Source organism: Podarcis tiliguerta (assembly GCF_965153285.1).
Source record: "Podarcis tiliguerta genome assembly, chromosome: 13".
In the NCBI taxonomy this organism is placed as follows: domain Eukaryota; kingdom Metazoa; phylum Chordata; class Lepidosauria; order Squamata; family Lacertidae; genus Podarcis; species Podarcis tiliguerta.
Window position 1 is genome coordinate 50385343 of NC_139546.1, and position 26874 is coordinate 50412216.

The 26874-nt window shown below is 47.8% G+C and overlaps 3 protein-coding genes across 4 annotated transcripts in view; all 3 read left to right on the top strand.

The window, feature by feature from the left end:
• Positions 1–26874, top strand: part of LOC310663011 (monocarboxylate transporter 13-like) — a 129191-nt gene that overhangs the window by 90029 nt on the left and 12288 nt on the right. The window contains exon 1 of one of the 2 annotated variants that reach the window (XM_083410520.1): positions 24828–25241. The exons of the other annotated variant lie outside the window; for it this stretch is intronic. Coding sequence (XP_083266646.1) covers positions 25037–25241 — 205 coding nt within the window. The 5' untranslated portion in view covers positions 24828–25036. Of the gene's footprint in view, positions 1–24827; positions 25242–26874 lie in introns of those variants that run through there. 2 annotated transcript variants of the gene reach the window in all.
• LOC310663001 (monocarboxylate transporter 13-like) overlaps positions 1–26874 on the top strand; it is a 72956-nt gene that overhangs the window by 18444 nt on the left and 27638 nt on the right. The gene's annotated exons all lie outside the window — the stretch shown is intronic.
• LOC310662652 (monocarboxylate transporter 13-like) lies at positions 4486–14700 on the top strand (the record flags this gene model as incomplete). The annotated part of the gene is made up of 4 exons (XM_083409596.1): positions 4486–4697; positions 9267–9410; positions 11901–12674; positions 14393–14700. Exons 1-4 carry the CDS (start codon positions 4502–4504, stop codon positions 14698–14700), a joined length of 1422 nt encoding a protein of 473 aa, XP_083265722.1. The 5' UTR covers positions 4486–4501.

Sequence of the window (26874 nt, forward strand, 5' to 3'; positions counted from 1 at the left end):
GGCTGCGCAGCTATCCCAGAAGCCAGAACAGCAAGAGGGATTGCTGCTTTCACTGCGCAGCGATCCCTCTTGCAGTTCTGGCTTCCGAGATTCAGAATATTTATTTTCTTCTTTTCCTCCTCCAAAAACTAGGTGCGTCTTGTGGTCTGGTGCGTCTTATAGAGCGAAAAATACGGTAGCTGCTTTCGAACCAGACGGTGTCTTGTAATTTTGATCTGAGCAGTCTATGGTTTGTTAAAGCCCCGAGGGATAGTTTTCTCGTTGCAAAATAGACAGCCTTTGCCAACCTTGTGCCCGCTGGATGTTTTGGACTACAATTCCCTATTGAAACACAGAGATCATTAAAATAAAAACAGTGCCAGCCCTTTCCTTAAAAGCAATTGTCTTAGCTAACTCAGAATGTTGGGAGCTGTAGTCCATAATTTCTGGAGGGCAATGATTTCTCGAAGCCAGTGTTTTTCAACCTGGGGTTTCTGGATGTTGCCAGACTACAACTGCCATCATCCACGACAATTGGCTAAGCTGACTCTGGACGATGGGAGTTGTAGTCCAACATATCTGGTGGGCTGCTCTAAGCCGATGCTGATTACAGATGTCGCTCCCTTGTTGCCGGGCAACTTACAGGCCCGTACGTATCAATCACCCACCCAAAATCCTCGGGCAAAGATGACAGGAAGAGTTAGAGGTCAGACAAAACAAAGAGTCTATGAGGAATGGAGAATATATAAAGAATACTTTAAAAACTATGGTGTAAACAGAAATCTCCTGGCAGAATTCGACTGATCCTTGAAATTCATATAAGGCAACTGAGGTACAATAAAAAATCACAAGAAACAGGTAACTGTGTGGTATAATGTATATAACAGATAAAATACAATGAGAATACTTGGAAGACTTTTTAAATGTTTGCATCACTTTTTATTTCTAATTGTGTGAATAATCATTGCATTAACAAAATACTTAATGTTGAGGAATTCCATAATCACGTATGTTTTTTCACTCCTTTTCCCCTTGATTTTTATACACTTGTCCTTATCTTGCGTTTTCCTTTTCTTTCTTTCTTATGTTGTAAGCTTGTAATGCCAAATCCTGTATGGATATATTCATTTTAACTCAATAAAGATTGACTAAAAAACCCCCACAAAATCCTCGGGCTCCCAAGCCTCAAAGGAAAATGCTTCCAAGCAGGACTGAGTCCGGGATTTGGACGCAGCCCAAGTCCGTCCACCCAAATTGCTCAGATCCCAGCGCACAGACGTAGTCAACCTCATCGATTGTGGCGTCTGGAAAAACAGAGTTGCACAAATGAAGAAGTCTATTGGGTGAGGAGTGAAGATGATTTAAGGACACCGGCGGAGGAGACTTTGTCCTGGCCGAGACGGTGCCTCTGGGGTGAAGCCCAGATTCTCCGCCAGTTGCTCGAAAGCCCCAGGTTTCTTGGAAGTGTGAAGACAGAAAAACTCCAGTCCACAATTTCATCCCCTGTGGCTGTGCTGGCCGGGACAAGGCCTCCTGGTGGAAGGGTGAGTAAAGGGACCCCTGACCATTAGGTCCAGTCGTGGTTGACTCTGGGGTTGCGGCGCTCATCTCGCTTTATTGGCCGAGGGAGCCGGCGTACAGCTTCCGGGTCATGTGGCCAGCATGACTAAGCCGCTTCTGGCGAACCAGAGCAGCGCACGGAAACACTGTTTACCTTCCCGCCGGAGCAGTACCTATTTATCTACTTGCACTTTGACGTGCTTTCGAACTGCTAGGTGGGCAGGAGCAGGGACCGAGCAACGGGAGCTCACCCCGTCATTGCGGGGATTCGAACCGCCGACCTTCTGATCAGCAAGTCCTATGCTCTGTGGTTTAACCCACAGCGCCACCACGTCCCTTGCAAATGGCTTTAGATACCTCTTTAAAAGGTAAAGGTAAAGGGACCCCTGACCGTTAAGTCCAGTTGCGGATGACTTTGGGGTTGCGGCGCTCATTTGGCTTTACTGGCCGAGGGAGCCGGCGTTTGTCCGCAGTTTTTCCGGGTCATGTGGCCAGCATGACTAAGCCGCTTCTGGCGAACCAGAGCAGCGCACGAAAACGCAGTTTACCTTCCCGCCGGAGAGGTACCTATTTATCTACTTGCACTTGACGTGCTTTCGAACTGCTAGGTTGGCAGGAGCAGGGACAGAGCAACGGGAGCTCACCCCATAATGGGGATTCGAACCGCCGACCTTCTGATTGGCAAGTCCTAGGCTCTGTGGTTTAACCCACAGCACCACCCATGTCCCTTGCAAATGGCTTTAGATACCTCTTTAAAAGGTAAAGGTAAAGGGACCCCTGACCGTTAAGTCCAGTTGCGGATGACTTTGGGGTTGCAGCACTCATCTGGCTTTACTGGCTGAGGGAGCCGGCGTACAGCTTCTGGTCATGTGGCCAGCATGACTAAGCCGCTTCTGGCGAACCAGAGCAGCGCACGGAAACGGCGTTTACCTTCCCGCTGGAGCGGTACCTATTTATCTACTTGCACTTTGACGTGCTTTCGAACTGCTAGGTTGGCAGGAGCTGGGACTGAGCAACGGGAGCTCACCCCGTCGCGGGGATTCGAACAGCCGACCTTCTGATCGGCAAGTCCTAGGAGCAGGGGAAGAGGTACAGCTGGAGCCCTGGAGAGTTCAGCTGTGTGGTTAATTTTATCAGGCGTATAGTTTGATTTCTGTGCTTTTTTGGTGGTGGGGAGTGTGATTATTTTCTGCAAGGGTACTACAGCAATAGCAGTGCATTATCAACAGATCTATGTTGGACACACCATTCTACTTTATTAGCTGTTTTGCAATGAGAGGCAGTGTGGCGCAGTGGTTAGAGCATCAGACAGGGGTCGGCAAGGTTTAGCTCGCCTGGGCCGGCTCACTCCAGCAGAGATTCTTCCGTGGGCCGGATCGCGCCTGCAATTTCCGGCGTCTGCATCTGCACAGGAGCAATTTCTGGCGCTGCGGAAGTGAGTCCCTGCGCAGCGCTGCGCCACTTTAGCGCAGCATGTGGGGACTCGCCGAGCAGGCGGCTCGGTTCAGGGCCGGTTAAACAACCCCCGTGGGCCGCTTGTGGCCCATGGGCCTTAGGTTCCCTACCCCTGGACTAGGGCCAGGGACACCTGGGTTCGAATCCCCATGAAACTGACTGAGTGACATTTCAGGTCAAGCGCTGCTTCGCTGCCTAATTTAACTCACAGGGATTAAGCGAGGAGGGGAGAGCCGGGAATTTGAGCCCCTCCTTGGAGGAAAAAAAGGTGGGATCTAAATGCAATGAATAATTGCAATAAATTAAAATGATTTCCCCTAGAGAAAAGATAAGTAAGAAGTGATGGAAGTTTATAAAACTGCATGGCATTATGAAAGTGGATAGAGGGGTGGGTGGGAATTATCCCTCTCTCCTAATGCTGGAACTCATAGATTTCCCATGAAGCTCCTTGTTGGCAGATTCAGGGAAGATAAAAGAAAGTCCTCCTTCACCCAGTGCATAGTTAATCTGTGGAACTCTCTGCCACTGCTCTAGAAGGCTTTAAAAGAGGACTGGACAAATTCATGTAGGGGAATCGTAGAACTGTAGAATTAGAAGAGGGGCTATCCAGTCCAACCCCCTGCAATACAGGAATATGAAGTCAGGATCGAACCTGCAACCTCGGCATCATCAGCCCCACGCTCTAATCAGCAGCTGTCCAGGGAGCTATTGATGGCTACTACCCAGAAGGGCAGGGACACAGGTGGTGCTGTGGGTTAAACCACAGAGCCTAAGGCTTGACGATCAGGTCGGTGGTTCGAATCCCCGCGATGGGGTGATCTCCTGTTGCTCGGTCCCTGCTCCTGCCAGCCTAGCAGTTCAAAAGCGCACCAGTGCAAGTAGATCAATAGGTGCTGCTCCGATGGGAAGGTAATCGGCATTCCCGTGCGCTGCTCTGGTTCGCCAGAAGCGGCTTAGTCCTGCTGGCCACATGACCCGGAAGCAGTACGCCGGCTCCCTCGGCCAATAAAGCGAGATGAGCGCTGCAACCCCAGAGTCGGCCACGACTGGACCTAATGGTCAGGGGTCCCTTTACCTTTACCTATATGCTATATGGTAATTTATGGACCTAATAAGTATCTAAAGCCATTTGCACATGCAGAATGTAGGCACCCTATATATAGAAAGGAGCAAACCCGTGATATTTTAGGGAGCAGGCTAGCAGGCGGGGCCCATGACTTACATCATAGGAGACTACACAACACAAAACACTGTTGCTGTATGTAGGTTTTATTTCATTTATTTCTCATCTTATCTTTTGGAAATGTACATCCAGGTTTTTTTCCCCTTTAATTTTTTTTGGGGGTCCCCAAGAGAGCGACGCCCTAAGCTATAGCTGGTTTAGCTTACACATAAATCCGGCACTGTTCTTATGCCCAGTAACTCGCCACCAATTTAATTCTCTCTCTCTCTCTATTCTCTCGTTTCTTTTCAAAGACCCCTCACCTCTGCGAAGGAAGAGGACTTCATGGCCCCTCGCACGCATCCTGACAGCAGCTGGGGATGGATGGTAGTCCTGGCAGGTTTTGTGCAAACGGCCCTGGTCTTTGGGGTGATCCGCTCCTTCGGGGTCTTCTTCGTCGAGTTTGTGGCTCACTTCAAGGAATCCACCAGCACAGTCTCCTGGGCGCTGTCTCTTGGCGTCGCCGTCCTGCAGTTTGCGAGTAAGGGGCGTTCCAGGTTTGAGGGTCTTCTCCAGCGTGGAGATTTGAGTGCCGGCTCTGGGACGGCCGAATCCTCTCCGCTCTTATAACCCCAGTCATAGTGGCAGGGAGGAATCAGAAAGCAGCTGGGTTATTTCCAACGTTGCTTTCGATGCACAGCCAGTTAAAGGTTAAACAGTAATATATTTTTTTTATAAATAGTTTTTATTAATTTACAACAAAACAAAACATACATTATTTTCACATTCAGATTTTTTCCAAGTCTTTCTTTTTGGACTTCCTTCAGCTTTTCCGTAAATCTTTCGTAGTCTTTATTAATTTACGCATTTCCTTTTCTTTATATTGTCATTATTTAAGTCTTTTTTCCTCCATTTCCTTTTAACAATATCTCTCACGTTTTCACAGTGCTCTTTTAAAACCTTCTAGCGTTATTTGGCCTTCACTTATACTTTCCAGATAATCAACAGATTTTGACAGTAATTTGGATACATCTGCCTATGCTGTGTGGCGAGGAAACGGCTCTTTATGTACCAGGGATGGGGAACCTGTTAAAGGTGTTTATGGGCTCCGGCGCCCATTGGGAAGGGGTCGTGGCTCAGCGCCATAGCACCAGAGAGCCCGTAAATTTTTTTTTAGGGGTCTCAGCAGACCACAATCTGAACATGAGTCCGCAGTGTGATGCAGCAGCAAAAAAAGCTAACGCTATTCTAGGCTATGGTTACCAGATTTTTTTCAATGAAACCAAGGACACTTATTTTCTTTTTTCTTTTTAAGCTGAGTAGCAACAGGGAGTCAGTGGTGGGGATGGTGAGGCAAAAGGCCCTGGGCCCAAGCACATATAGTGCCACTGTATTCTGCTCTGGTCAGACCTCACCTGGAGTACTGTGTCCAGTTCTGGGCACCACAGTTCAAGAAGGACACTGACAAACTGGAACGTGTCCAGAGGAGGGCAACCAAAATGGTCAAAGGCCTGGAAACGATGCCTTATGAGGAACGGCTAAGGGAGCTGGGCATGTTTAGCCTGGAGAAGAGGAGGTTAAGGGGTGATAGGATAGCCATGTTCAAATCTATAAAAGGATGTCACATAGAGGAGGGAGAAAGGTTGTTTTCTGCTGCTCCAGAGAAGCGGACACGGAGCAATGGATCCAAACTCCAAGAAAGAAGATTCCACCTAAACATTAGGAAGAACTTCCTGACAGTAAGAGCTGTTTGACAGTGGAATTTGCTGCCAAGGAGTGTGGTGGAGTCTCCTTCTTTGGAGGTCTTGAAGCAGAGGCTTGACAACCATATGTCAGGAGTGCTCTGATGGTGTTTCCTGCTTGGCAGGGGGTTGGACTCGATGGCCCTTGTGGTCTCTTCCAGCTCTATGATTCTATGATTCTACATGTGCATATTGTATAAAGGTGCAAGGGCCTTCCTTTGCACCCTGTGAAACATAAATGCGCAGAGGTTTTTTTTAAAAAACTGGGCAACGGCCGGCCGCCCTCTACTCCCAATCCTTCCCCGATCTGCCCCCTTTCCCCTTTGTTTTGACAGATTGGGGGAGGCTCGGGAGTTGTGGGCGGACGGGTGTTGCCCAGGAGGGGCGCATGGCACACGGTTTCTCTGCCAGGCAAGGTGCAAAGCCCTTCTTTTGCACCCTGTGAAACATAAATGCGCAGAGTTTTTAAAAAAACTGGGCCATGGCCGGCTACCCTCAATTCCCTAGCTAAAGGTAAAGGGACCCCTGACCGTTAGGTCCAGTCGCGGACGACTCTGGGGTTGTGGCATTCATCTCACTTTACGGGCCGAGGGAGCCGGCGTACAGCTTCCGGGTCATGTGGCCAGCATGACTAAGCCACTAGCAGCGCATGGAAACGCTGTTTACCTGCTCGTCGGAGCGGTACCTATTTATCTACTTGCACTTTGACGTGCTTTCGAACTGCCAGGTTGGCATGAGCAGGAACCGAGCAACGGGAGCTCACCCCGTCATTGCGGGTATTCGAACCACCGACCTTCTGATCGGCAAGCCCTAGGCTCTGTGGTTTAACCCACAGCGCCACCCGCGTCCCATTCTCAACTCCCTAGCCTCCCCTAATCAGTCAAAACAAAGGGAGAAGGGGACAGGAGGTCTGTAGCGCTGGACGTCCCCGGTTCCCCTTCAGCAGTGGCGGCAGCGGCCCGGAGCCAGCCTGGTAGCACAGTTGGCTCTGGCTGGCTTCAGGAGCTGCTTGCTGCCGTGGCGCCCGCCATTTTTCCTCTCCAGAAGTTCCCATATGACATGTTGCGCACAAGACAAAAAAGCAATGACAAACCTAGAAAGCATCCTAAAACGCAGAGACATCACCTTGCTGACAAAGGTCCTTAAGGCTCTGGTTTTCCCAGTAGTGAAGTATGGAAGTGAGAGCTGGACCATCAAGAAGGCTGATCGCCGAAGAATGGATGCTTTTGAATTCTGGTGCTGGAGGAGACTCTCGAGAGTCCCATGGACTGCAAGAAGATCCAACCTCTCCATTCTGAAGGAAATCAGCCCTGAGTGCTCACTGGAAGGACAGATCCTGAAGCTGAGGCTCCAAGACTTTGGCCTCCTCATGAGAAGAGAAGACTCCCTGGAAAAGACCCTGATGCTGGGAAAGATGGAAGAAGAAGAAGAAGAAGAAGAAGAAGAAGAAGAAGAAGAAGAGGAGGAGGAGTTTGGATTTGATATCCCACCTTTCACTCCCTTTAAGGAGTCTCAAAGCGGCTCACATTCTCCTTTCCCTTCCTCCCCCACAACAAACACTCTGTGAGGTGAGTGGGGCTGAGAGACTTCAGAGAAGTGTGACTGGCCCAAGGTCACCCAGCAGCTGCAGGTGGAGGAGCAGGGAAGCGAACCCGGTTCCCCAGATTACAAGACTACCGCTCTTAACCACTACACCACACTGGCTCTCTGACTGGTAACCCTAGTCAAGGCTATGTCTGGTAACCCAATTCTAGGCTGCATCAACAGAACTCTAGTATCCTGATCAAGGGAAGTCATAGCCCTGCTCTGTTCTGCCTTGGTCAGATCACACCTGGAAGATGGTGTCCAGTTCTGGGTGCCACAATTTGAGAAAGGATATCGACAAGCTGGAATGTACACGGAGGAAAGTGGCCCAGATGAACGAGGGCCTGGAAACCATGCCTTATGAGGAATGGTTGAAGGAGCTGGGTATGTTTAGCCTGGAAAAGAGGAGAGCGAGAGGAGATCATAGCTGTCAACTTACAGATTTGAAAACAAGGGGCCAGCAGCCTCGAAAATAAGGGATCAGCAGCCAAAATAAGGGGTTTTAGTCAACCAGCAGCCAAACGAAGCCTCCAGCGGTGGTTCCCACAGCGCAGCAACCCAGCAAAGGGGATGCAGCAAGGGAAACCACCGTCCCCTCTCTGCTGGGAAGCGCTGAGCAAAGGCGAGTCCCCAGGCAACGCAGCCAATTTGATTGGCACAAGGCATGCAAGCTCCACCCCCCAGTCGTTCTCAGACTCCTTATTGGGTGAGCAACGCAGCCAAGCAACACAGCTGGAGCCTCCCTCCTCCCTGGCCGGCAGGGAGGGAGGGAGAGGAGCTGCTTCCTTTGAATCCCGGGAAATTTAAGGGACATCATCCATAAGGGACAGCAGTGGGACACGGCGCTGGGATAAGGGACTGTCCTGCCAAATAAGGGGCGCTTGACAGCTATGGAGGAGATATGAGAGCATCCTCAAGTATTTCAAGGGATGTCAAATGGAAGAGGGAGCAAGCTTGTTTTCTCCTGCTCCGGAGGGTAGGATCTGAAGCCATGGATTCAAATTGCAAGGATGTTCCGACTAAACATTAGGAAGAGCTTTCGGAGGGTAAGAACAGCTTGACAGTGGAGCGGACCTGGAGGTTTTTAAGCAGAGGTTGGGTGTCCATCTGTCATGTATGATCTAATTGTGATTCCTGCATCGCAGGGAGGAAGAGTCCCCCACCTCTGTTCCACTGTCCAACAGTTCTTACTGTCAATTAAAGTATGTTAATTAACCTCCATCGTTCTGCCCGGACACTGAGGTCCAGCGCCGAGGGCCTTCTGGCAGTTCCCTTGCTGCGAGAATCTAAGTTATAGGGAACCAGGCAGAGGGCCTTCTCGGTGGTGGCGCCCTCCCTGTGGAACGCCCTCCCAACAGATGTCAAAGAGAAAAACAACTACCAGACTTTTAGAAGACATCTGAAGGCAGCCCTGTTTAGGGAAGCTTTTAATGTTTGATGCATTACTGTATTTTATTATTTTGTTGAAATCCACCCAGAGTGGCTGGGGAGGCCCAGCCAGATGGGCGGGGTATAAATAATAAATTATTATTATTATTATTATTATTATTATTATTATCTGGGGCACCGATTGCTTTTTAGGAGCTGTGGTAGCTCAGCTCTTGCAAAGCACAGCTTACGTTAATTAGCATACAATAATCACATGGGATTGTGTAACCTGCGACAGAGGGAGCTGAACGTTTGCATTGATCCAGCAGCTCAGCTCCTTTTCATTGATCAAGCAAGCTCAACTCCTGCCGACTGCAAGAGAACCTTGCCGCTTATGCGTGTGCTGCCCCCTACAGGTCCGATGGGGAGCGCCCTCAGTGCCCGGTACGGGGCACGCCCAGTGGTGATGGCCGGAGGCCTCCTCGCTAGCCTAGGTTTGCTGCTGGCTTCGTTTTCCGTCAAGATCTCTCACCTTTACCTGAGCATCGGCCTCATCTCAGGTGCGCCTTCTTCTAAGCCAGGCGGGGGGCAGGATTTTTTTCCAGTTTGAGGGCCACATTCTCAAATGGACAGCCTTTCAAGAGCCACATGGGCAGGGCCAGGGTGAAAGGTGGTTAGGACAATGGATGAAAATGCTCACCTTTGTACAGTAGTATACCTAGGCCCAGTATACCTGAAGGAGTGTCTCCACCCCCATCGTTCTGCCCGGATGCTGAGGTCCAGCGCCGAGGGCCTTCTGGCGGTTGCCTCACTGCTTTCTGACATTTGATGGGAGGGCGTTCCACAGGGCGGGTGCCACTACCGAGAAGGCCCTCTGCCTGGTTCCCTGTAGCTTTGCTTCTCACAATGAGGGAACCGCCAGAAGGCCAGCACAGCACTTTGGCTTCACCCTGGAAGGTGCACTCCATTGCGGCAGCTAGACTGGTGACTGGGAGCGGCCGCCGAGACCACATAACACCAGTCCTGAAAGACCTACATTGGCTGCCAGGACGTTTCCAAGCACAATTCAAAGTGTTGGTGCTGACCTTGAAAGCCCTAAATGGCCTCAAAGGCCCAGTATATCTGAAGGAGCGTCTCCACCCCCATCATTCTGCCCGGACACTGAGGTCCAGCTCCGAGGGCCTTCTGGCAGTTCCCTCACTTTGAGAAGCGAAGTTACAGGGAACCAGGCAGAGGGCCTTCTCGGTGGTGGCGCCTGCCCTGTGGAACGCCCTCCCATCAGATGTCAAGGAAATAAACAACTAGCTGACTTTTAGAAGACATCTGAAGACAGCCCTGTTTAGGGCAGTTTTTAATGTTTGACGTTTTATCGTGTTTTTAATATACTGTTGGGAGCCGCCCAGAGTGGCTGGGGAAACCTAGCCAGATGGGCAGGGTATTAATAATGATGATGATGATGATGTTTATTGAGACAGAAGGATGCCCACAAGCGTAGGTTAGTTTGAACACACATTCACATTGGTGTGCTAGGCCTATGGGAAAATGGTCCCTCATCCATCCCCTAAGCAAGAGGAGAGGAAGAACTGAAGTGTGGGAATGTTCAAGAGAGGATATATTTTTCAGGAGTGGAGATAGGATATCTTGTTTGGTTATATGCTTTTGCAACTTGTGTTAACAAGTTCCACAATTTAGCAGAGTAACATTCCCCTTTTTAAACTTGCAGCGGATGCATTTGCTCAGGCTCACTAAAGCCTCTATAATAACTGTTCTGGTATTTTCCCCTTAAGATAAGACATGACACAGTCTTCTACAAAAGTATAAAAAAAGGTTTACTCACACATCATTCTGTTCACAATAGGATCCCAGAAGGCAGACTTAGCTAAGAAAACTAACATATACTTAGAAACTATCTCATAAGAAGACAGTCCCTTTGTCCTCTCTTGAGGGCATCTTTGGCTAAGCAGATGTTGCTTCTTCGACACATGTAGTCAAAGAGAGAGAGATGGCTGCCCTGCCGTGTGCTTTTGTTGTTACCTGCACAGGTGAGGCCACACCCACCTCTAGTCACATGAAGTCTGTCCCAGCCCAGAAGGAAACAGGAAGTTTACCTGCTGGCTGGACAAACATTCCTCCCATGTGTAAACATATTCACTCTAGGAATGTTGTACTTGACTGCTCTTGTGTTTCACATCCCACATGAAGAATTGGAAAGGGACAGTCCACCCCCCCCCCCAAAAAAAAAGCCTTCTCATGGTATGAGAACCCATCCCAGTCCCTCATGCTGCTAATACGACCACAAGGCATGCTGGCTGCTGGGTCTGCCATCTGTCAGTCCAAGAAAAAAGCACACCAAGAACCTAGGCTAATATAAGTTTCAGCAGTGGGAGTGGTCCCTACTGGCAAATCAATAGTCAATTGTAACAAAAACTAATGCATTCAAAAGTATGTATTCTGACAAGGATTACAGACTCAAATAGAGATTACAAACTCAAGCAGAGATTACAAACTCAAAACTCATAAGGATATGTATATCCAACTATGGAACAGAAACCAGTAAATTCATGAATTTACTGGTTTCTGATCCATAACTGGATATAATCTTGTAATCTCTGTTTGTGTTTGTAATCTCCCACTACCGAAATTTATATTGGCCTGAGTTCTTGGTGTGCTTTTTGCTTGGTATATTTAATAACAAGAACTCCAACTTATTTAACGTTAGCTGTCAGAATCCAACAACGACCCCCGGAGACTGGTTGCGGGTTCCCCATCCCTGTCCCTATCTAACACAGCCATTTATCTGGATCCATGAGGACTACAAGCTTGCTTTATTTCCAGGGGGTTTGGCTGTAGCTCAGAGATGGAGCAGAAGGCACCTGATTCAATCCTCGCCAATGTCTGGCAGCCCAGAGAGCAGTTAGTTACTGCACCGGCAGTGCCGAGCCGGGGTCAGACTAGATGACCTCCAGGAGCCCCCTTTCCAAGCCTGCGATTCTGCGATCCACTGCCTGATCTCACCGCCTGCTTTTCTCCCCCCCCCCCTTCAACCACAGGGTTCGGCTGGGCCTTGGTGTTCACCCCTTCCACAGCCGCTGTCTCCGATTATTTCCAGAAGCGCCGGGCTCTGGCCATGGGGCTGGCGGTCTCGGGCGCCGGCGTCTCCTCGCTGGTCTTCTCCCCGCTCTTCCAGCTCCTGGCGGACTCGTACGGCTGGCGAGGGGCGCTGCTGGTGGTCTCGGCCATGTCCCTCAACCTGGTGGTGTCCGCCTCGCTTCTGAGGCCCTTGACCGGGGAGGGAGACCGACAGCCGGACGTCCAGGCCCAGGATTCAAAATGGCGGCAGACATTGGCTTCCCTCTTCGCCCTGGAGCTACTCCGCCACGGAGGCTTCCTGCGCTACGTCTTGGCCTTTGTCCTGGTTGACGCCGGCTACTTCGTCCCCTATGCCCACCTGGTGGCCCACGCAAGGGAAGAGGGCTGCGACGAATACCAAGCCGCCTTCATCATGGCGGCCGCCGCAGTGGCGGACATGTTTGGCCGGATTTGGGCAGGCTGGCTGGCAGATGCCGCCGTCTCCTGCCGTCTCGTCCACCACCTGACCCTCTGGACTGTCCTCACGGGGGTCTCGCTCGCTCTGGTGCCCCTGGGGCACGGCTTCGCCGCCCTGGTGTCCCTCGGCCTCTGCTACGGGTTCTTCGCCGGCGCCCTCGTCCCTCTCCAGTTCGCCAGCCTGGCGGAAATCGTGGGTGCCGACTCGGTGCTGGGGGGTATCGGCCTCATGCACATGTTGGAGAGCGTGGGGGCTCTGGTGGGGACCCCTCTGTCAGGTAAAGGGCTCCGGTTTATTCCCCTTGCTCCCAGGCTTCCGAGGGCTCTTTGGCGGGCGGTTCTGGTTGCCTCGCCTCAAAAAGGGTACCGAAAAGAGGCGGGAAAGGTTCGGAGAAGGGCAATCGAAACAATTCAGAGGATGGAGAGTGTCACCCATGTTATAAGAAAACCCTGCTCCTTTTCCCTCATGGTGTAACCAAGAGTCCTTAAGCGGGTTCCCTATCAGTAGGAGAAAATAACAGAGGCCAAGCAGAGAACATTGAGAAGCAAAGTGGCTAGTAAGCCTGATCTTTATTAAACTTTTGCAGCAGGGTCTCCCGCACCACACGCAGGAAAGAGGAGGAACCCTGAACAATGGTGCACAAGCTGTTATATAGACTCTTGAAAATGCCCACCCTGTAGCCCAAGACCATCCCCCAAACATCATACATACATCACAGAAGGATCAGTCTACAGCAGAAATCCTGTCCGCCAGGATACCTAATAATGGTCACTGATTGCATTGCCTGGGTAGCCTGTCCATTATTTTGTGGTAGTTAATACTCTAGTTCCTGAATCCAGGTCACAGGCTCACCCTATTCATACACAAATGCACCCTCCCCGGGTGGAACAATTTAAAATACAGCTTAAAATGCAATTTAAAGTGCAGCCTCATTTTAAAAGTAGCCCATAGATCAAAACAATAAGGGGAGGGAAACATAAGGGTCAGACTGAGTCCAAACCAAAGGCCAGGAAGAACAGCTCTGTCTTGCAGGCCCTGTGAAAAGATGGCAAGTCCCGCAGGGCCCTGGTCTCTTGTGACAGAGCATTCCACCAAGTCGGGGCCAGTACTGAAAAGGCCCTGGCCCTGGCTGAGACCAATCTAACCACCTTGCAACCTGGGACCTCCAAGGTGTTGTCATTTGTGGACCTTAAGGTCCTCCATGGGGCATACTAGGAAAGGCGGTCCCATAGGTATTAAATAATAATAACAACAACAATTCCCACATGAGGCAGTGACAGCCACCAATCTAGGTGACTTTAAAAGAAGTCAGATTTGTAGTGGAGAGGGCTATCAGTGGCTCCTAGCCAGGGTGGGTAATCTCCACAGTTCGAGGCAGCAATGCTTCCGAATTGTTGTTGTTGAGTCGTTTAGTCGTGTCCACCTCTTCGTGGCCCCCTGGACCAGAGCACGCCAGGCACTCCTGTCTTCCACTGCCTCCCGCAGTTTGGTCAAACTCATGCTGGTCCCTTTGAGAACACTGTCCAACCATCTTGTCCTCCGTCGTCCCCTTCTCCTTGCGCCCTCCATCTTTCCCAGCATCAGGGTCTTTTCCAGGGAGTCTTCTCTTCTCATGAGGTGGCCAAAGTCTTGGAGCCTCAGCTTCAGGATCTGTCCTTCCAGTGAGCACTCAGGGCTGATTTCCTTCAGAATGGAGAGGTTTGATCTTCTTGCAGTCCATGGGACTCTCAAGAGTCTCCTCCAGCACCAGAATTCAAAAGCATCCATTCTTCGGCCATCAGCCTTCTTTATGGTCCAGCTCTCACTTCCATACATCACTACTGGGAAAACCAGAGCTTTAACTATACGGACCTTTGTTGGCAAGGTGACGTCTCTGCTTTTTAAGATGCTGCCTAGGTTTGTCATTGCTTTTCTCCCAAGCCACGTGCAAAAAAACCCATGAGGGGAGAGTGGCTCTTGTGTCCGAATTCTGCTTGCTGGGTTTTCCACTGTAAGAACAGCTGCCTGGACCCAGCTGCAGCAGGGCTCTTCCTACGATCTTTTACTGGAGAGCGATGCCAATAAGCTCAAAAGCTAAGATCACCTTTTACGTTCCAGGCTGGCTGAGAGACATCACGGGGAATTACACCGCCTCCTTCCTCACGGCCGGAGCATTCCTCCTGGCGGGCAGCGCCACCCTTCTCACCTTGCCGGACTACTTCACCTGCTCCCGGCCATCGCAGACCAAGGCAGAGACCCTCACGGGACCCCCAGACCCCCAGGCCTTCGAATTAAGGGGCCTGCCCCAACAAGACAGAGCGTGAGGGGGAGACAGGTTAGCCGATCGCACTTGCAAAGAGGAGAGGGGGTGCCTTTGGACCTCTTGGCACTCCCTGGGCAAGGAAAAAGGAGCCCCCGGAAGGCCCTCTCCCCACAGGGAGCCTTTTGCAGTACCTCAAGACAAGCAAAGCCTCCATTTTGTGTGTCAAACCGTCCCTTTGGTCTGGGGCAGGGGTCTGCAACCCGCGGCTCCGGAGCCGCATGTGGCTCTTTTACACCTTTGCCACGGCTCCGGGGTGGATACTAGCGAGGGGAGGAGGCGCATTGTGCGCCCCGACACTCCCCACTGTGGCCGGCGCTGTACTGGCTGTGACGTCGCATGGGGGCGGTGCGTGCGTTAGTCACACACCATTCCGACGTCACCTTCCCGCCCGCCCGCCCGCTACATTGAAAGGGGGCATGTATGCTGGTCACTGTTTTGAAGGGGAGTGAAGAGCACACACACACAAAAAGGTAACTTGTTAATTTAATGTTTATTTCTATGAGGAGGAGTAATTCTGAGGGGTCAAACAAAGAAATAATAAAAAAGTGACAAAAAAGTTATTTTTATAATGACGAGTTTTGTGGCTCCCAGTTTTTTTTCCCTTCGGAAACGGGTCCAAGTGGCTCTTTTTGTCTTAAAGGTTGTAGACCCCTGGTCTGGGGGAAGGCAGGATGTGAGAAATTTGCTCAAAATCTGGCACAGCTTTCCGTCCTTTGCGGATAAGTGGTTGCAAAGATCCCCACAGGGATATGCTGTAAATGGAAATGTGGGGAAAGGGGGCTTGGTGAGATCTATGGGGTGGGGAAAGGAGGCAGAGAGGGACCCTGAACAGCGCATGCCAAACTGCCTGCCATTGCCTCTCTTAACGGAGGAATCTGAGGGCTCCCTTGGATAAAAAGCAAGGACACCGGCCAGGAATACCAGAGCAAAACAGCAGCCAGTAGGCGTGGTCTTGATTGAAGACTGTCGCGACAGGACTCCCACCTGCCACCAGGTGGAACAAGATGGAAGCCCGAACAAAAGAGAACCCAAACTTTTATTAGCTGCTAATCCCCATGTTACACCCCCCCCCCAAACTACATCACTCATATATCACGGTTACATCATGAAAGCGGAGGTCTGGCGGCAGGAATCTGAGCATCCCGGGCCCTGCCCCATGGTTCCCCTTGTTGGGATACTGCCAGGGAGACAAAGTCCATCATGACTCCATGTCGTCTCCGGACGTCCATCGATCTCCCGTAGACACGCAGTATCAGCAATTAGCGACACGAGCTCCAGAAATAGCTTGCCACATTCCAGAGCCGTGCACACTCTATCAGCAGATAATGCACACAGCGAAAGATGCACTCAGGAGAGCATATTTGCAACTTTATTCAGCGTTGGTCAGAACAAAGAGAAAACATGACTGCCTGCTTCAGTGTCTCCGGCACAGAGAGAGAAACGAAAGCAAAGACACAACATAAACTTCCTGTGAACAGGAAATACGCAGACTCTGTGACTCACAAACATCCTGCTCCCTTTTAAGGTGGAACGGAAATATCCTAACACCCCTTGCCCTCCACCAAACACCCATCAAGTGTAACAAAAGAGATATTTACATTTCCCTGTTTCCCAGCCAAGTTCATCCCACCCTTTTGTCTTCATCTGGGTTTGTTATTTCTGGAATGGCTACCTGTCTGGCACTCAGGTATCAGGATGCCAGGGATTATCCCTCAGGCAGAGGGGCTGCTGAGGAGCTGAGCTCACCTGTCTAGATGAGTTTCTGAAGTTTTCCCAGTGAGCCAGTACAGAGATCCATTTGTTATTGTGCAGCAGAGGCCCTTTGAATAGATAGGAAGAAACTGTGATGGGGTGTTTTGTGGGGACAAATCACACTAAAATATTGATTTCTGATAAATGCAGAAGGCGTATGATTTCTTTATTACCCTAAGGTCCGTGGCTGGGCTACAACATCAAAACGTAATGTTTGAAACAGTTTAAAACAATTTACAGGAATAGAGAGGAGATGATTCCTAAAAACATACCCCTCTCAAGTGTCTAAAGTCGCGAGAAAGAGTTGTCTCTATGGCATCCTCATTGGCAGCGACGCTTCTGAACACCAGCTGCTGCAAACGGCAGGCAGGCGGTGCGCTCCTGCGTTCGAATTGTGATAGGAATTTTATGGTATTAGATATATGGTAATGTTCATAACTGCACATACACAGATCAACACAGGAAGACCAACCTGGAACCATTTTGATTCCTAAACTGACCAAATCCCTTCTCTGCAAAGTTAAACTGAAAAGCCTCCCCATTGTCTCTTTCCTCACAAGATATGTCTGTTTGAATAAGGTGTGACCTGGCCCAGGAAATAAGTATTTTAACACTACAAAAGAATGGCCAGGCACCCCAGGCAATCCAATCAAGTAAGTTGCCAGACAGGAGATAGTAGAGGTGAGAGGAGAAAAACAACATTTAAATTCCTGTGATGTATGCATGTACCTGAGGGGTGGTCTTAGGTTACACCCCTTCTGTGATGTATGCATAATGTTTCTGGGGGTGGTCCTGATCTAGAGAATGGGATTTTCAAAAGTCTTTATAAGCTCTGGCACAGCAATTCTGGGGGGTCCTCTCCCTCTCCTGCGTGGGAGGGGAGCACCCTGTTGCAACAGATCAATAAAGATCAAGCTTACTAGCTGCTTTGCTTCTCAATATTCTCTGGTTGGCCTCTGTTATTTTCTCCTACCAATAGGGAACCCATGTAAGGACTCTATATGGGCTCTTGGATACCCCATAAGGGAAAAGGGCATATTTTTATTTACAACAGATGGCGACCACGCACGAAGGGACTTTTGGTTACCCGGATTCTGGAAGCGAGGAAGGAATGGTTATCCAGCGCGCACCAGGCAGTTTGCCAGGAGGAATAACCAGTCCTCCATCGATCCCAGGGTCTGGAAATAACTGGAGGTTCAGCGGGGCTAACCAGAGGAAGCAATGCCTGATCAGGCCGGCCTTAAACAACCAGTCAAGAGATCCCGAGATCACCAGGACAGCGCTTGCGAAGTGAGTATGAGTAGGAAAAATGGCTAGTAGGGTGGGATTCTGCAAACCACAGCAAACCTATACTTCTCAAATCCTTACTTTCTTTCCTCACTTTAACTCTTGAAAAAATTGCCTTCTCCTTTCTGTCCTCTTTCTGTTCTCAACACCAGCCCTAGCCCTTCGGAGTTTGCCCAGGCACAAGGTTGTGTGTGATTTCTTCCACTTAATTCTACATGCCAACCTATTCCTTCGGAGTTTTGCCCAGAAAGGTTGTGCAATTTCTTCTGCCCTGAAACTATAATTCCCAGCGCAGCCGCACCTCTGCCATGGCGATCTTTGTTAGAGATGACCTGTGAACAGAGAACGCAAGGGCGCTGAATTCCTTTCCATCTTTTCATATTCCAGAGTCTCAATCTGGCATTGCAAGTGTGCAAGCGTTCAGTAGGGACTCTGAGTTAGATTGTAAGAGGCAGGGAGGTTGCTGTGGGTTGTAGAATAGAGATTAAGTGAGGTATCCCCAGGTTTTTTTTCCTTTCGGAGATTTGTCCAGCCCCAAGTTTTTTTCCTTTCGGAGATTTGTCCAGCCACAGGTTTTTTTCCCTTCGGAGATTTGTCCAGCCCCAGGTTTTTTTTCTTTCGGAGAGATTTGTCCAGCCCCAGGTTTTTTTTTCCTTTCGGAGATTTGTCCAGCCCCAGTTTTTTTTTCCCTCGGAGATTTGTCCACGTATCCCCAGGATCCCCAGGTTTTTATCCCCAGGTTTTTTATCGCCAGGTTTTTCCCCTCGGAGAATTGTCCAGGTATCCCCAGGCTTTTCCCCTTTTCTGGACCCTTCGGAGTTTTGCCCAGGTCCAAACCCCTTTAAAATTGAAAATGGGTGCACCTCAAACAAAAGAAAATAGTCCCCAGACCCCTGGCGTGAAAGAAGCCCAATTGGTGCTTACTTCCCGCCTGGACTCTGACAGTCCCCTTCAATTTGTGTTTAAGAAACGTTTTTCCTGTGTTTAAATTGTACTTAGGTAACATCCAGCAGCTGCTTATCCTAATTGTGCCATCTAAAATAAAAATGCAAGCTTGCTCCAAAATTTTAAATCTAAGAAAGCCATCTTGGGCCTTATCAATCTTAAACAAGACAAAATGGAGAATGAAGTGTGCAAATGTTTGTTATTTGAGAGAGGCTCTAAAAGAGAGATCCTGTATACGTGCTACTTGTGTTCTGAATGGAGGATTACGCCACCTCCTTCCTCTAGTTTAAGTGAGGAGGGTGATTTTAAGTCTAATGGTTAAATGGTGTTTTGTTGTAACTTTTGAGTTTGTGAGTACACCTGTGTTCCAGTCTATTTTGGAATGTGAAGTTAACCTAATGCTTCTGCTGCAAAAGCCTAGTTGAGCACAATTGCTCTCTCAAGCTAAAATGCAGTGTATTTCATTAAGCATATTCCTATGAAAGTATGGTGTTCCTTCTAAGAAAAATATCTGAGTCCAGTTTTAACTTTGATTTGGTTGGACAGAAGAGTAATTGTAAGGCTCCTGATATCAGTCTCTATAAGACTGGCCTCTTTTCTTAGAAAATGCCCCCCCTTGTTTCATTCTGTCGCTTTCAGGTTTTTTTTTCTTCTTACTTCTTTGCCAGGTAAATTTACTCCCGAGTAAGCTTCCTTTAAAGGAAACTGCAAGGGGGGGGGGCATAGATTAGGCTTACTATTCCTCTGCAAGTTTAGGAAAAATTGTTCACTTCTGTATTCCTTTTAAATCAAATCTATGGCTGTTTTAACTATGCTTTATAAGAGACCCCCTTCCTATCTTAGGAAAATGTTCACTTCAATCTTACTTTAAAGATCATTTTTCTAGGAACTTGCACTCTTTTAGTCTAAGGAAGCAAACTCACTCAAACTATCTCAAGATCTGCTAAAAGGGTTCTGTATAAAGTTGGGTACTTTTATTTTCCTCTTCCTTGGTACATGATAGGAGCATGGCTTGTGGTCTCTTCAAACAGTTGTGTCTGTGTACATAAGTATGTGTGTGTCTCTTTGGTAGTACAAATCTTGCTATGAACCCTGTATTTTGGGGTTGGACTAGATGACCCCAGGGTCCCTTTCAAGTTTCCCAATTTGTGGCTGTGTGGAGGGCCATGTATTTTGGGGTTGGACTAGATGACCCCAGGGTCCCTTTCAACTTTTCCAATTTGTGGCTGTGTGGAGGGCCATGTGTCTGCAAGCATGTGATGAGTTGAAATTCAGCCCAACTTTGCTCTTTGTTTTTTAAAAATTTAGAGTTGAAAGCCGTGATGTTTTGAAGCAGAACTGGTGAGGTCAGGCATTTAAGTGATTACAGTGTTAATCATTTTGTCTATTATTTACAAAAATCAAACTTAAAAGTCTATTCAAAGTTTAAGCACATAAAAAATTAATATAGTATAAAGTTGAGTAGCCTTCACCATCCTGTAAATAAAGGGCAGGAAAAATTTTGTCTGCAAATGGTAAGGCTGAAAATGACTGAGAATGTTAAAAATCTTATGAATTCTGACTCTCTGGCCATTTTTCCCCATATATAAAGGCGTGGCATTGTTCTGCGAATGGCCAGAGGGGTATTAGCCCTTTCCTGTACATAAAGGAAGCAGTCGTTTTGCTTGGGCTCCAATTGCTAGCTTTGGTGAATACTTGAATTGCTGAGTTTCTCTTTTTTTGTTTTAAAATCTAACCCTGTTTTTAAAATCTACTCCTTACCCTTCCCTTCCTGTATTCAAATGGTAATTTAGCCAAAAGATGCAACATCTTCAATAGTATAAAAGGTTTGCTGAGACATGAACTCTGCACATGCACAGAGGCTAGATCAGCTTTTAAAAAAGAGAGAGAGAGAGAGAGAGAGAGAGGAAGGAAAGAAGGAGGGGGGAGAGGAGGTTTGGAGAGAAAACCTGGAACCATTGAGGGAAATCACCCTTAATGTGTCTTTTGCTCCAGGGGCTACTTAAGACAAAAGGGTTAAGTACTGGACCATCAAAAATCAAGAGGTTGCCAAATTTCAAATCTTAACATGCCAAATTCTTTTCACAGGTAAATATCAAAGCACTCCTACTGTGAGTTCCTCTCTTGAGTAGTTCGCCTCCCCAATGGAATTTAAATTTTATAACAGTTTTTTGTTGTTTCTTTTGGTGTGTGTGTATGCCTATACATTTTAGGAACAGCATTTCCTGACAGACCTCTCACATGAAATAATTTTCCCTTTTAACAGGATATGTGAACCCCACTAACAAAGTGTTTGTCCCTTCCTTTTCTCCCACAGCACAAATGATAATGAGGGAATGCAAACAGTGATTTAAATACTCTATAAAAAGTAATTGCATTTGTATTTCTTATGTCTTTCTTCCCTTAAAGCCAAACAGTCACTTTTTTTCTGTTGTGAAACAAGTCTGAATCCCTGCTGTATTAGTGACTTCCATCTCTTTGTTTGTGGCTTTGACACTTTTTTAGGTTACAAATAATCTGTTTTTCATTTATTAATCAGTTTTCCATTGGGTTGTTGAGTGCCAAAACAGGTTACTTCAGATTACTTCAGGGTTTGTTTGTTTTTCAAAAAAGTGTGTCTTAGCATTTATTTGTTTTTGGATCCTCATAGGTCATTGTGTGTGTGTGTGTGTGTGTGTGTGTGTGTGTGTTTTACTTTTGGGACATGTCCATCACATGTTGAAAGTCATTTTCATCAAGTTCTACTTATCAGATAGCACATGCTGAATTTTAAGCCTTTTTCCATTGTTTTCCCATTTTTTAGTCCAGTAGTAATCTGTGTGGTTTTGATAATATCTTTATATTGTTTAATAATTCTTTTCTAAATCTGATGTCTTTGTGTCAAGTCTGTTTAGATCTGACTGGTAATCTAATTTTTTTTGCTTTCTTTTTTATTTTTAACCTTTGTTGTATTTTTTACAGTTCTCTTTCTATGCATATTGAGTAATTTTTTATTTAATAATATGAAAAAACAACAACAAAAACTAAGTGAATGAAAGCAAACAAACTTAGCAGATAATAACAGTAATTATATGAAAATGTGATAATAATATTAAAATGAGTAAAATGCTTAACGTGCTAAGATAACTCAAGGAGATTGGGGGGGGGGCTTTTGCCCCTTCCTTTTCTAACTCTGTATTTTAAGTCCCTAAAAACCCTGCACCCTTACAGAATGTCACTTCTACAGATGTGCAATGATGAAAAAGCAGCAACAACCCCTCAACTCAGTTCTTCACCATCACAAGACCTGCAACAACAGACACAAGAGTTTCAAAAGGCCCACAGCTATCTCTTTAAAAGGATATAGACTGAGGGGGGAGTTTTGCTGACAAAGGGGGGAGGAGTTGAATGGCATGTACATTTTTTCACTTTTGAACCTTAAGACTGTGCTCCAGGATTGAGATCACAATTGTCTCAAGATATGCAACTGATATTTAATTAGTTTGTTTTGTATTATGTGTTATTATGTAGGAATGTTGTGTCTGACAGTGTGATTTCTACAAAGGGGGGGGGGATTTTGTGTGTAATTGTTTTTATGTTTAATGTCTTATTCCTTACACCCCAGTGGAGGATTCTCATACATTTTATGCGTTCTAATAGACCAGGCTATTGTGTAGTCAAATGTTTAGATCAATTTATAACTACATTTCATAGTTCCACCTGGCACTATGCCAACCTTCCCTACCCATTTAAAAAAATGTGCTAAAACTCACTTTACCAAGGAGAAGCTTCTAAGATACATGAAGGTAGATATGCTTTGGTTTAGCAGGAATGATCCCTTATAGAGTTAAATTCACTTATTTGGACAAGTGCCCTTTTAAGAATGGTTTTCTTTTAACAAGTTTGTTTTGTCCATGGGCATATATAAATTATAATTGGACTCCGTTTGAATTGGGCAAGTGTATCCAGGCTGCAACCAGCTTTTTGGTCCTTTAAGTGCAAGTGAGCAACTTCCCATGAGTGCAAGACCAGAGCCTGCAATAATAAAATCCCATAGGAAGGCAAGGCAAAGACAGCTCTCTCATGAGATGTCCAAGTTGTGCCGGCTAGGGTGAATGACAGGCGACAAGGTTAAATGAAAGCCCCAAGGGGATTCAACAGGATGTGTTGCTGTAGCACTATACCGGTGTGAGACCAAGGAAGAGCTAGCTTGACACCTGAGAAACACACAAAAATGGCAAAGGACAAAACACCAACTGCATTTTTCAGTCAGCAGTGGACCTTCCTGCTAAATGTAAAGCATAGCCACTATTGAGAAAATGTTTCTCCCAAGAGCTAGAATGCCACAAGTAATTTAGTAACAAAATGCAGCATATGTTATTTTTATATGATATATTTACACAAAGGCATCCATTTACAATAGTATGATGTTATTATTTGTGGGGCAAAAATTTTTAAGAAAAATTCTAGCCCCAGAGGGGGGAATGTGATAGGAATTTTATGGTATTAGATATATGGTAATGTTCATAACTGCACATACACAGATCAACACAGGAAGACCAACCTGGAACCATTTTGATTCCTAAACTGACCAAATCCCTTCTCTGCAAAGTTAAACTGAAAAGCCTCCCCATTGTCTCTTTCCTCACAAGATATGTCTGTTTGAATAAGGTGTGACCTGGCCCAGGAAATAAGTATTTTAACACTACAAAAGAATGGCCAGGCACCCCAGGCAATCCAATCAAGTAAGTTGCCAGACAGGAGATAGTAGAGGTGAGAGGAGAAAAACAACATTTAAATTCCTGTGATGTATGCATGTACCTGAGGGGTGGTCTTAGGTTACACCCCTTCTGTGATGTATGCATAATGTTTCTGGGGGTGGTCCTGATCTAGAGAATGGGATTTTCAAAAGTCTTTATAAGCTCTGGCACAGCAATTCTGGGGGGTCCTCTTCCTCTCCTGCGTGGGAGGGGAGCACCCTGTTGCAACAGATCAATAAAGATCAAGCTTACTAGCTGCTTTGCTTCTCAATATTCTCTGGTTGGCCTCTGTTATTTTCTCCTACCAATAGGGAACCCATGTAAGGACTCTATATGGGCTCTTGGATACCCCATAAGGGAAAAGGGCATATTTTTATTTACAACAGAATCATGCTTGCCTCTCCCCAGCCGTTGTGAGAACAGGACGTTGGGCTAGATAGACAATCCTGCAGGGCTTTTCTTGGGTCCTGCATTGCTGGGGGTTGGACTAAATGGCCCTTAGGGGGCTCCCATCTCTGCAATCGTATGATTAATAATAATAATAATAATAATAATAATAATAATAATTTTTATTTATATCCCGCCCTTCCCAGCTGAAGCCGGGCTCAGGGCGCCTGTCAACAATAAAATAATACAGCATTCTAAAATCATTTCATTATAAAATTAATTCAAATCAAATTGATAGCAACCACTGGGCTAGAGTTCTGTGAAGATTGCCAAAGGAGGGGGTCAGGCTGTGCCTTGGCCAAAGGCCTGGTGGAACAGCTCTGTCTTGCAGGCCCTGCTGAAAGATGTCAAGTCCCTCAGGGCCCTAGTCTCTTGTTCCACCAGATCGGGGCCACAGCCGAAAAAGCCCTGGCTCTGGCTGAGGCCAGCCTAACTTCTCTGTGGCCTGGGACCTCCAAGATGTTTTTGTTTGAAGACCGTAAATTCCTCCGTGGGACATACCAGGAGAGGCGGTCCCGTAGGTACGAGGGTCCTAGGCTGTATAGGGCTTTAAAGGTTAAAACCAGCACCTTAAACCTGATCCTGTACTCCACCGGGAGCCAGTGCAACTGGTATAGCACCGGGTTAATGTGATCCCGCAGCGAGGACCCCGTAAGGAGTCTTGCCGCGGCATTCTGCACCCGCTGGAGTTTCTGGGTCAGTCTCAAGGGCAGCCCCACGTAGAGTGAGTTACAATAATCCAGTCTGGAGGTGACCGTCGCGTGGCTAGGTCAGGGCGAGAGAGGTTCTGTTCTGTGTTGCCTTCCTGCCATTTCTGGTGTTCACAGGGACACACCTCCGCTCAGACTTTGGCCCCAGATTTTACGACAGGACATCAAAGGCGGCAATCTTCGGGTGGTCCCGACAAAGAGGGAACTTCCGCAACGTTGACATGCCTTGGAAGAGGCGGCAAGGAGGGGTCAGGTGGTTTGATTGCGTTTTATAATATTTGTGCTAATCCCGTAGGAAATTAGCCACTTTTGTGGGGAAAGTTTGACACTTGTGTATATCCTCTGTTGCTCAGAATGCAGCCGCTTCTGGGGAAGAACCCACAAGGAGCAAAACAGCCGCATAGGGACGCTGCTCTGTGCTGGCGGTGACTTCACAGGGCTCCTGTATTGAAAAGGCATGAGCCCCCAGGTATATTCCGAGCCCCCAGATGGGGGCTGGGGCTGGGCGATCGCGCTGGCGTGTTTCATGCAGTCCGTCCTGGTCTTTGGGGTCACTCGCCTTTTAGGCATCTTCTTTGTGGAGTTCATGGCCTATTTCGACGAGCCGTCAAGTGCCACGTCCTGGATTTCGTCCGTCGCCTTGGCCACGATGATGGTCGCCAGTGAGTACCCGACTCCGATCCGTTTCCAGGGGGGTTAAGATAAGATAAAACTTCATTCACATTAGCCAATGGCCATAGCGACAGTAAAAGATTACAGTACAGTGGTACCTCGGGTTACATATGCTTCAGGTTACAGACTCCGCTAACCCAGAAATATTACCTTGGGTTAAGAACTTTGCTTCAGGATGAGAACAGAAATCGTGCTCCGGTGGTGCAGTGGCAGCAGGAGGCCCCATTAGCTAAAGTGGTGCTTCAGGTTAAGAACTGCTGTTGCTGTTTAGTCGTTTAGTCATGTCCGACTCTTCGTGACCCCCTGGACCAGAGCACGCCAGGCCCTCCTGTCTTCCACTCCCTCTCCCAGTTTGGTCAAATTTATGCTGGTAACTTTGAGAACACTGTCCCACCATCTCGTCCTCCGTCGTCCCCTTCTCCTTGCGCCCTCCATCTTCCCCAACATCAGGGTCTTTGCCAGGGAGTCTTCCCTTCTCATAAGGAGGCCAAAGTCTTGGAGCCTCAGCTTCAGGATCTGTCCTTCCAGTGAGCACTCAGGGCTGATTTCCTTCAGAATGGAGAGGTTTGATCTTCTTGCAGTCCATGGGACTCTCAAGAGTCTCCTCCAGCACCAGAATTCAAAAGCATCCATTCTTCGGCGATCAGCCTTCTTTATGGGCCAGCTTTCACTTCCATACATCACTACTGGGAAAACCAGAGCTTTAACCATAGGTTAAGAACAGTTTCAGGTTAAGAACGGACCTCCGGAACGAATTAAGTACTTAACCCAAGGTACCACGCAGAAAAGGAAATTTGATATAAGAGCACAATTTAAAGTCCTGAATCAGCAGCCCTTATTCTGACAAACTGGAACGTGTCCAGAGGAGGGCAACCAAAATGGTCAAAGGCCTGGAAACGATGCCTTATGAGGAACGGCTAAGGGAGCTGGGCATGTTTAGCCTGGAGAAGAGGAGGTGAAGGGGTGATATGATGTTGTTGTTGTTTAGTCGTTCAGTCGTGTCCGACTCTTCGTGACCCCATGGACCAGAGCACGCCAGGCTCTGGGTGATATGATAGCCAGGCTCTGGGTGATATGATAGCCATGTTCAAATATATAAAAGGATGTCACATAGAGGAGGGAGAAAGGTTGTTTTCTGCTGCTCCAGAGAAGCGGACACGGAGCAATGGATCCAAACTACAAGAAAGAAGATTCCACCTCAACATTAGGAAGAACTTCCTGGCAGTAAGAGCTGTTTGACAGTAGAATTTGCTGCCAAGGAGTGTGGTGGAGTCTCCTTCTTTGGAGGTCTTTAAGCAGAGGCTTGACAACCATATGTCAGGAGTGCTCTGATGGTGTTTCCTGCTTGGCAGGGGGTTGGACTCGATGGCCCTGGTGGTCTCTTCCAACTCTATGATTCTATGATTCTGTGATTCTGATTGCCCCTGCTATGAACTAGTAACCTTTGCCGTTATCTGCTCATTTTGATATGATAGAAGAAAGGACATTGTGGCAGCGGTTGAGCACCCTGGGATGGTTCGTACGAGTGGGGTGGTGATCTCGTTCCTCAGGTTTTTTTTAAAGGGAGTGCAAGACAGGAGGGCGTGTGCCGCTCTCTCGGTGCTACCATCTCCACAGGGGCAA